Source organism: Echinops telfairi, unplaced genomic scaffold, assembly GCF_000313985.2.
Source record: "Echinops telfairi isolate 266 unplaced genomic scaffold, ASM31398v2 ScPeMD7_4225;HRSCAF=4972, whole genome shotgun sequence".
Taxonomy (NCBI): Eukaryota; Metazoa; Chordata; class Mammalia; order Afrosoricida; family Tenrecidae; genus Echinops; species Echinops telfairi.
In genome coordinates this window covers 19,740,990-19,751,899 of record NW_022108124.1, presented here as the reverse complement: position 1 = coordinate 19,751,899, position 10,910 = coordinate 19,740,990, and the positions used below count along the sequence as shown (strand labels likewise).

Below are 10,910 nucleotides of genomic sequence, written 5' to 3'. Positions count from 1 at the left end.
GTTCTTCACCACCTTTGCTAATGCACCCCCTTTGTCCTCAGCGATCAAGTTGGGGCAGGCTGGTGTGCTTCTTCCATGTGGGTTTTGTCATCTCTCTGCTAGATGAAGGCAGTAAATCTTTACTGGAGTAAACAACCCAATCTTTCTCCCTGAGCGGCTGGTGGGTTTTAAACATGGACCTTTTCGTTAGCAGCCCACCCCTTGCCAGCGGTTCCACCAGCAGGTCGCTCCCTACCTTTATTCCTGTCATGTGTTATTGTTTTCATGTATTTTAACTCTATAGGCCACACTTATCAACGACCTCATCGGACATTTTGCATTTATGACAATCATAAAAAAAATCTACATAAATCTCCTTAAAGCCAGGGAAGGTTCCCATGGTGTGAGTGAGAGCCTGTCCTCTTCTGGAGCCCCGTGTCCTCAGCTCCTTCCCTCCCTTCTCCCTTCCTTAATCTTTAGATGCAAATAAAGGTCAATGAGAACAACAACAGTTATGAGCCTGGTCTCAGGGACCTTGGGGCATTAACTTCTAGGCCTGCAAATGGTGGCTACCATCTGAGCAAATGAAACGACACGAGACCAAACACCCAAAATCACACCCGCCGTCATCAAGTTACGCTCCACTCACAGGGTAGGACAGAGTGGAACGACCCCTGTGAGCTTTGAAGCTGAAAACCATCCCCCCCATCTGAGTAAAGCTGCACCTTCGGGTTTGAGAACCTGGCCGAGAGGTCTAGTCAGAATGTGCAGCGTCACTTCCCCTGTAGCTCCCGGATCTGACTCTTCAGAGACAGGTGGCAGCAGGCTCAGTGGGGTGTGCTTTCGTAAGCGGAGGACTTGGTAGAGTGTGTTTGCCCTTATTTCTGTGCTTGTAACCACGGGTATGGAAAACAAACCCTATTTTGAGAGAGATCTCCATTGTTCTGAGATAGAAGTGTTTTCAAGCACATGTTCTCCAGGCCAATTAATATACCTACTGTCCCCCATCCCCACCCCACTAGCCCTCCATTAAGGAGCAGTGGACAGGAGCGACCACAGAAGATGAATCATTCCTGCATCTGGCTAGTTACTATGCCTGAAGGTTACCTTCAGAGCAATCAAGTCCTACAGCCAAACCCCCTTTAAATGTAGCAACCCCCTGGGGAGGGCTCAGTGGTGTGGTATTGGAGGTTAACTAGCACTAGGTCAAGATGGTGACTCACCTCCTTGCTTGTTTACTATGTTACCCGCTGATGATATTACCTGTTGACTATGTATGTGTTAGCTGTGTGATGTGCGTGCCTTATGAAAGATCTGGAAGCCCCGTTATGGATACCCATTGGAAGATACACTCACTCTCTCAGTCCTGACATAGAGACCAGGAGCCCCTGTGCTCCACTCTGTCTATTACTTTCCATAGTTGTAAAGTCACTCCTGAGGGCCCCTTCGAGTGTGGGGACCCCTGTACCCCCACAGGGCCATTTCCATGGAGAGCAGGAACTCTGTGAGCTAGGTAGGAAAGCCCGTCCTGGCTCCAAGCCCTGCTGCAGACAGCTCTGCCTGTGCTTTGGGAAGGCAGGCGCAGACCCAGCTGCTCCAGGCCTGGAAGAAGGGAGGTCAGGGTCAGAGCTGGGAGAACGTGGCTGAGTGGGAGGGGGCAGCTCCCAGCTGCTCATTTCGCCTCAGAACTGACTCCTAGACAGAGAGCAGCTTTGGCCACTGATGTTTCTCTGAATGAAGATTTTCTGCACAACAATCTGGGCTTTGAAATCTAAGCAAGCCCGTGAGTGAGGAATGGGTGTACTGATTTTCCTTTTTCCATCCTATACTTCATTATTAGTATTGTTTAACCAGGCAGACATTTTGCTTGTCCTTGATTTACCATATACTGGTTTATCTTGGGATCTGTGAGGGCTTCACTGGCCAGTATGTGGAGGATCACCAGGCCTCTCTCTCTAGTCTGTTTCAGTTGCCCTGGAAGGACCACTGAAAGTTGTCCACCATCCGGGACCCTGCCAGTATTTGAAATGCTAGTGGTATTGTTCCCAGTATTCTAGCAACAAACCACTGTAGTATGAAATGACGGATGAGTGGTGACATATTGCTATGAAAATTATATACATGTAAACTATGTAATACGGCAAACACTGTTACAACCAAATACAAGAGAAAATTTTCATATAATCACAAGCATGCTAATAAAATCTACGCCTAGAACAAAGTCTAGAACAGTGCTGTCTAATAAAACTTTCTGTGATAATTAAAATGTAAGCACTGGGCTGCTAACTCTGAAGTCAGAGGTTCAAACCCACCAGCCCCTCCTCAGAAGAAAGACGAGGCTGTCTGTTCCCTCCAGATTTGCAGCCCTGGAAGCCCTATATTGCATCCCCAGAGGTAGGAGTGGACTCAATGGCAGTGGGCTTTTTGGGGGTTTGGTTTAAATATCTAGATGGTCCAATATGGTGGTATGGGAACCACTTAACCACATGCAGTTAGGAAGCCTTTGGAATGTGTTACTAAGGAATTACAATGTTTATGTAACATTAATTTTGATTTCAACAACCATGTATGGTAGTGGCCATCATGCTGAGCGGCACGGGTCTCACATGGTACAATCGCCATGCTGTGCAGGGGAGGAGCGGGGCTTTCGGTGATCCTCTCTCCTTCCACTCGTCTGTTCCAAAGGTTCTCTTATGTGCCAGTATCATGTCTTATTTCTTATGTTTAACAGTTTCATTAGCACTTCATCCACTGTCTTACAATTCAGTAACCGAGTCAGATCAAGAAGACAAGCAGAGCCACCACCACACTCAGTTCCAGACAGTTGCTTCTTCCTCATACTCACTGTTATTTATGTAACTTTTGTTTTTAATCATTTTATTGGGGGCTCGTACAACTCTTATCACCATCCATCCATCCATCCATGGTGTCAAGCACATTTGTACATTTGTTGTCGTCATCATTCTCAAAACACTTTCTTTCTACTTGAGCCCTTGGTATCAGCTCCTCATTTCACCCCCTCCCTCTCTGCCCACCTTTTCTCTAATTGTGGCAAAAAATATACCCAGCAAAACATTCTCCAATTCCACAACTTCTACATGTATAGCTCAGTGCCACGGACTATATTTTCTGTGTTTTATGACCATTATTATATTCTTTTCCAAATTATCTCACCACCAGCAACAAAATCTCAATGCAACTCAGCCACAACTCTTTCTCCTTCCCCCATTGGCTACGCTTTATGTCTTTCTTTCTTCATTCTTTCTAGTAGTAGTTTTCTGATATAGTATTCACACGTCATACACTTCCAGAGTTAAATCACTTGTAAAAAGAGTTGTATATATACATCATCACAATCAGTTCTAATGCTCCCTCCCCACTCCCACATTCATCGTTTGCTGCCCCAATCCTCTCACCCTCCCCATCCTCCACGTCCCTGATAAACCATTAAATCAGTTACGGTCTCTATACATCTACTCCTTCTGTGCTTCACAAACTGAGAACCCAACAGAAATAATTAAAAAGCAAAATGACAAGGAGAAAATAATAATACTACAAAGATGAAAATACAAATAAAGAATAAAAAAGAAAAGACCACCAACAATCTTTTAAAGGCTGGAGAAGAAATGTCTGTCGTGGAACAAGTGAGAAATATTTGAGCCTAGGGAAAAATATGGTTGCATCAAGGAGGTCAATTGACCGAGTACCATGTTATACCAGGGCTCAATCCACTGTAATCAGGTTGACAATGATCTCTGTCTGAGAGTAAAGCGGTTTGAGTCCCTTGCCTGTGGCCAGAGGGGGTCTGCCAGAGGCTTCCTCTGACCAGACAGTCTGTCGATGGATTTGGGGCTCCCACTGCCCTCCATAGTCTCCTACTCAATGATCACATTTAAAGTAGAAGGTTTTAAGCACGCCCCCCCCCCAACCTGACTATAGGACAGGGGAGAGCTGCCCCCAGGGCCACTCTTTACGGAAGCAGGCTGCCACGAGGCGGAAGCAGCCAACTGGGAAGCAACTGGACCACCAGGGTCCCTTTTCAGCAACATACACTCTCAGGAAACATTTATAAAATGGACGGTTATAAAGGAGACGAAGGAAAGAGCAAGCCTGAAAATGGACAAGCGCGTTACCTTTCCACACGCTACCCTCGAGTCACAGCAGACGATGGGCAGGGTGTTGGTTTCCACTTGAAAGTCGAACGTGTTCTGCATGCGGGGCCTCTTCTCGGGCGTGTCCACGGAGAGTTGATAAGAAATCGTTTTCAAATGCTTTGAATCTGAGGGGAAAGGAGTCACATGAAAGCGCACACATGCTCTCAGTTCTCCAAAGCTGCCTTCCTAAATTCAAGTTTCCAACTCCGACCAGCAGTAAAAGCATATCTGCCCTCCCTATCTTTGCAATAGCTCTGATTGGTAGAGGAGGAGCCTGATACACAGAAAGATTGAAAAAATCGGACAGCGTTCAGAGAGAGGAGCAAGCCCATCGGTCCAGAGCCCTTTACTCTAAGATGCTATACTATAACTGTCATGGCTAGCAGTACTGGCTGACCCAATATGAGGAGAAACGAAGCAGTTTGATTTTCGAAAGACTGCTCATTCCCAAGCTTGAAAACAACATGGAATATGTAAATAAAACAAGAAATTATGAAGCTGGAAGCTCTTTGCAGTTAAAAGTGCTCTCAAGTTTGGGTGCGCTGTAGTTCCTGAAGTCTGGAGGACCCTGATGCAGTGGTTGATGCGTTGAGCTGCTAACTGCAAGGTCAGCAGTTCAAAACCAGCAGCTGCTGTGTGGGAGAAGGGTGAGGCTTTCTAGTCTCAAAAACTCACAAGCGCGGTTCTGTATTCAAAATCTGTCATATAGGGCCACCGAATCAGCATCCACTCAATGGCACGGTGAGAAAAGTGCTCCACAGATGTTGCTAGTTTTATTTCAATAGATGAGCTTAAGGAGATGCAGCCTCTTCTGCTGGGAGGTGCCATTCACTCGCTTCCAAACCACCGCAAGCCCAGGCAAAACAGAACGGGCTGCACGGCCCTGCGCCGGCCTCACCCCGTTCCTACACTCTTGAGCCGCTTGCTGCGTCCACTGGGCTAGTCCGTCTCCCTGAGGGCCTCCCTCCTTTTCGCTGCCCCTCTACTTTACCAAGCATGGCGAAGGCTAGCAACTACAAAGACGAGTGGCACGGTGGACATACCACCTTTCCTGAGCTTTTTGGTTGGTGCAGGTGTGACTGTAACTTAGAAACGAAATTTTAGTACTGTCAATAAGCACCAATGTGAGCTATTGCTCAGACATCTCAGCGTTCTGCTATTCCACAGCCGAGGTACAAAATCCAGGTGGGTGAACTCACCATCCTCCAAGAAACTCGACTCATCGTTGGTGGTCGCTGTGTAACGTCTGGCCAGTTGTCGCTCTTGCCTTCTACAAAGTCAAAATGTATCATCTGTAAGTCTGAAGTGTATTTGAAGCTTAAACTAGGACACTACACACGTTTAACTGTTTAAATGGCATCTCATTACTTTTGTTATTATTTATGAATCTACTCTGTTTAAGCATGTAGGTCCCCACTCTGTTTAGTGGATACATGACTCATATTTAGGAGTTCTAAATTATCCTGAGAGTTTGAGATCGTTAAATTTCTACTATGGAGTCCTGGTTGCACAGTGGTTAAGCGCTCCGCTGCCAACCCCAAAGGTCAGCAGATCAAACCCACCAGCTGCTCTGAGGGAGAAGGATGAAGCCATCTGCTTCCAACAGATGCTCTAAAAACCAAACTCATGGCCATCGAGTCATTGCCGACTCACAGCGCCCCCTGGGGGTCTTGGAGGCTGTCACTGTTGACGGGAGTAGAAAGCGCAGTCTTTCTCCAGAGGAGCTGCTTGGGGTTTTGAACTGCCGATTATACAGATGCAGCCCAAGCCATCACTACTACCCCACCCAGGGAAGTTCTACTCTGTCCTATAGGGTTACTATGGGTTGCAATTCCCTCCACACAGTAACAGCAATAAATCTGGTGGAGCATTTAGTCTTGCTAAAAGACAGGCGATTTCTAAACCCTTGAGATGCCATCCGGGACTGAGGGTGGGACTGAGGGTGGGAGGTAGCCATACTATGGTTTTTAAGGTGGGGATGGACCACATCAGAAACTCTAACCATGGCTTGCAGCCATTTCTGCAATGGCTTTGAGGGTGGGGGCTTTGGGTCCCACAGCCTCCGTCAAGTTCTGAAAGGGCTGGAGGCTGAGATGATTCATGGCGAATCAGTCATGCTTATGCGATAGCGCCCCAGTGGATACTCTACACTGAGGCTAAGGTGAGGGTCCCTGGTTGACAGTGTTCGTGGTGTATTGTGTTTGTCGGTATCATGCATGGAATGCTGTCCATGGCTGGGGAGCAGGGGAGTTAGGTGAATCTCTGTACTCCCTCCCTTTCTTGGACTCTGCCAGAAGAGCCCTGGTGTTGTGGTTACGAATTGGGTTGCTAACGGCAAGGTCAGCAGTTTGGAACCACTAGCTGCTTCATGAGGAAAAGAGGAGGTTTTCTACTCCCGTGAAGTTACATTCTCGGAAAGGCACGTGGAGGTCTACCCTGTCCTACGGGGTCATGTGAGTTAGAAAGCGGTGCGCTTTGACTTGGACTCTGTCCCTCCTTTGGTTGATTTTTACTTGTAATCATGACAGCTTTTACAAATCATTTTATTGGGGGCTCATACAGCTCTTATCACCATCCATCCATCCATTGCATCAAGCGCATTTGTACATTTGTTGCCATCATCATCTTCAAAACGTTTTCCTTCTACTTGAGCCCTTGGTATCGGCTCATCCCCCCCCCCCTTCTCCCAGCCTGCCTCCCTCATGAACCTTTGATAATTTATAAATTAATATTATATTTTCGTGTTTTACACTGACCAATGTCTCCCTTCAGCTACTTTTCTGTTATCCGTCCCCTTGGGAAGGGGTTATATTTATGTAGATCATTGGGATCGGTTTCCCCTTCCCCCTCTACCTTCCCCTTCCCCTCCTGGTATCGCTACTCTCATTATGGGTCCTGAGGACCCTATCTGTCCTGGATTCCCTGTTTCCGGTTATCCGTATCAGTGTACATCCTCTGGTCTAACCGACTTGAAAGGTAGAATTGGGATCATGATAGCTGGCGGGTGGGATGGGGTGGGGTAAGCATTTAAGAACTAGAGGAAAGCTGTATGTTTCATCGTTTACTGCACCCTGACTGGCTCGTCTCCTCCCAGAGACCCTTTTGTAAAGGGATGTCCAGTTGCCTACAGATGGGCTTTGAGCCTCCACTCCGCACTCCTTCATTGACACTGACAACCCTGCCAGCTTTCACGGAGTCCTGTGAGTGCCAGCCAGCTATCAAAATTAAATGTGGCTTTGAACGCCTCCCAACCCCTATGGGTGTTGGAAGTGAAAGTGGTCATGTGTGGTCGACCGTGGTCCCTCTTAACGGTGCAGTTGCCTAACAGCCCACTACTTTAAATCAGTGGGTCTCCAATTTCAGATGGCATGACATGCACCAGGAATTGTAATACGTTTGCCTCACTGGCAACAAAGCCTTAAAATTATGTATTTGGGGGGGATGGGGAGGGGAAGGAAGGCTCAGTTTACAAAATGCTTTCCAAGGAAGGGAGCCAATCTCAGTTTTCATATCAAAGGCTCGATGTTACCTCCGCAGAGCTTTTTCCTTTGCTTTGAGCCTGTCATCTGCGCTGCCATAAGCCTCATGTGGTTGGATGCTGATTAACTCACTACACGGGCTTTGTTGTGCTTCGTCAGAGACAGCCTCGACTATCTTTTGGAATTGAGGACAACAGGAGTCCTGAAAAAGAAGAGAGGCTTATGTTTCGCTGCGAGGCTGAGGGGCAGGTGCTTCGAGGGAAGAAGAAGACTGGCCAGAGGGCGGGGACAGAAAGGCAAGGGTTAAGAAAGAACTCTAAGTTGCTTAATGAAGTTGGAGTTCAGATAGCAATCTTATCAAGTTTTTTTCTTTTTGGTACACAATTTTATTGAGATATAATTCGCCTTTCGTACACTTTAACCATTGTACCAAAGGGTACAATGTAGTGGTTTGGAATATATTCAGAGTTGTCCAGCCGTCAACAGGATTAAATGTAGAGCACTTTCCTTACCTTGAAATGAAACCCCATACATGTTAACAGTCATTCACCCCGGACAATCCCTAATTTACTTTACATATCTATGGATTTGCCGATTGTGAATACTTAATAGTAATGGAATTAAACATCCCAGTCGCAGTTACTGGCTTTTCTCGGGGTGATGTTTTCAAAGTTCACTCATATTGTAGACTCCATCAGTACTTATTTTCTTTCTGTAGCCAAATAATCTTCCAATGGAGGGATATACTCTACTTTGGCCATTTATCAACAATAAACCCTTGGGCTGCTTCTGTTTTTGGACTATCATGTCCTACTCTCTGGATTTCCCAGAGTGGAGGTCTACGTTAACTCTATGGTTAACCTTTTCAGGACTCACAGGCTGTGGTGCAAAGTGACTGCACCATTTTCTACTCACGCCCAGCAGCATACGAGCATCCGATTTTCCACCCTTGTCTTTTTGTATAGTTGGCACGTCAGTTATATGAAGAAGGGCTGCACAGTCATCACCGTAATCAACTTGGGAACCTTTTCTTCCCTCTTGTGCCCATTGCTGCTGACCCCCCCTTTCCATGCTCCCAGGTCAATTAAGTCCAGTTACAGTCTTTATAGATCCACCCACCCTGACTTCCTTATACAGCAAAACATCCAAAACAAAGACACCCCCCCCAAACAAACAAACAAACAGATCCCACACACAAAAGGACACTGCAACAATGACTAAATTATTCCTGGTTATGGTTGGCAGGGAGTCACTGGAGACTCAGCCTGCACAGGGATACGTGGACTGTTGGACTGGGGGCTTACACTATCATCCATACCATTCTATAAAGTGAGTGTTTAGAATTGAGGAGCTGGTACCATTTCCTCCTGCGGGTTTGGATTTTATTGTTTAAAATCCTTGGATCACACAGGTTGGTGTGCCTCCCTCTTCTGTTTAGACTTAGCTGGCTCCTCACTGGCATAGCCTAGTGAGATGAGCCTTTAAGACCCCAGACACTATTTCCTTTGGTCAGCAGTCACTATTGATTGTTTTTTTTTTTTATGGTAACAGCTATATTAGTGGGTGCATTGTCGTTTTGGTTTACATTTCTCTGATGGATCACACACAATTAAAACAAAACAATGTTTTTTTTATTATGTATTGGATGGCAATGTAGGAGAAAGGGGCCAGAGGAAAGATGATGTGGTCCGTGCACACTTCAAAATACTACTACTGTCAGGATCAATAATGAGAGTAGTGAGACCAGGAGCATAAGGGGACGGTGAGGGGGGGAAGAAAGGAGGAACCAATCACAATGATCTACATATGACCCCCTCCCAAGGGAAGGACAACAGAAAAGTAGGTGAAGGGGGACACTGGTCAGTGTAAGGCATGAAAAAATAATAATTTATAAATTGCCAAGGGTTCGTGGGGGAGAGAGAGTGGGGGCGAAATGAGCTGATCCCAAGGGCTCAAGTAGAAAGAAAATGTTTTGAACGTGATGATGGCAACTTATGTACAAATGCGCTTGACACATGGATATGTGTATGGATTGTGATAAGCGCTATACGAGCCCCCCCAGTAAAATGATTAAAAAAACACCAAAATAATACTACTGCCTTAGTATACTTGCTCTAGAACTTACACGTTTGACTTCGGCATTAGTGTATTCAGAGGAAAGATCCATACTGGAAAGAAAGGTTTTCAGATCGCTCCCACAAAATTCACACGTCGGCCACTCGTCGTCTTCTTCCTTTAGGAAGGGGGGGAAAAGACGAAGTGCAGACAACTGACACGGAGGCCCCGAAGCTCTGGCAGCAGCAGGAGGCCTCCACGCTTGCTTGGGACTCCCTGTCAGCCACCCGGGGCGGCTTCCTGAAATACGTGGTGGGGAACTTTCAGGGTGACAGCACTTGTGCTCACAGATTGGTGTGGACCTGGAAGACGGAGCCGGCATTTAGAGTGCCTCGGCTTGAAGGCAGTCCACTAGAGCAGAGCTGGGCTCATCAGGGCTGGGCCTTGGGCTGTCACCCCAAATAGGAAGCCAGCTACAGAAATCACTGCACTGCCGATAGCTGCGTCTCTGGTGAGTCTGCATGTGTAACATAGTGAGAGAGGAGATAGCCGTAGCTGAGTTCATGTTGGTCTTTGATGAAAAGAAACTCTTTCAAGGAGCGTCAGGAAAGCAAAAAAACCCTTGCAGTACTGTGTGGCCAGTGTTTACAAGTTACCCAGTTTTCTAAAATCCACCAGCCACATCTCGAGAGAGACCCAAGGCAGGGCTCCGAATTCCCTGTCTGGACTGTGCAAGGTCATGGAGAGTCAGAATAGACTTGAGGATGGTGGGCTTCCCCTGTCTCTTGAAGGCACTCATTTGTGGGATTTCTAACTAACCAGGTATGTTCACGACCGATGGGGGAAATCATCAGGTGGCTTTTTAAGTATGTGACTGAGGGGGGAAAAAAAAGACTATGGTTTAAAAATCACCTCGAGGTTAATGCTTAAAGTGGAAACCTCTGGTTTGTACGCCAGAATGGTTGGTGGCCCAATGCTGGGTAATGTTCTCAGAGAAGGCTGAAACAATTTGATGAAGTGGTCTTTAAACTGGAAAAGAAAAAAGAGATGGACAAATGGAAGATTACACCATTTTAATCATGAAAGCAGTCTATTACTAATGGGTTTGAAAACACTTCTTACCTCCATCTCACATAAAATCTTTAATTTGGGGTCTTCTGCACGAAACCACCATTTTTCTGAAGAGAAGGGACAGATGTATAAGTAAAGGTTAAAATGTGTTTGTTACATTTGGAGATTCCCA

The 10,910-nt window shown here is 46.4% G+C and overlaps 1 protein-coding gene across 1 annotated transcript in view; it reads right to left on the bottom strand.

Moving 5' to 3' along the window:
* The window catches only part of ERICH6 (glutamate rich 6), a 45,504-nt gene that overhangs the window by 18,665 nt on the left and 15,929 nt on the right, over positions 1 to 10,910 (bottom strand). The window contains exons 5-10 of the mRNA XM_045295001.1: positions 10,790 to 10,845; positions 10,580 to 10,696; positions 9,738 to 9,845; positions 7,663 to 7,814; positions 5,333 to 5,403; positions 4,113 to 4,258 (exon numbers count right to left, since the gene is read on the bottom strand). Of these exons, the coding sequence (XP_045150936.1) occupies positions 4,113 to 4,258; positions 5,333 to 5,403; positions 7,663 to 7,814; positions 9,738 to 9,845; positions 10,580 to 10,696; positions 10,790 to 10,845 (650 nt within the window). The remainder of the gene's footprint in view (positions 1 to 4,112; positions 4,259 to 5,332; positions 5,404 to 7,662; positions 7,815 to 9,737; positions 9,846 to 10,579; positions 10,697 to 10,789; positions 10,846 to 10,910) is intronic.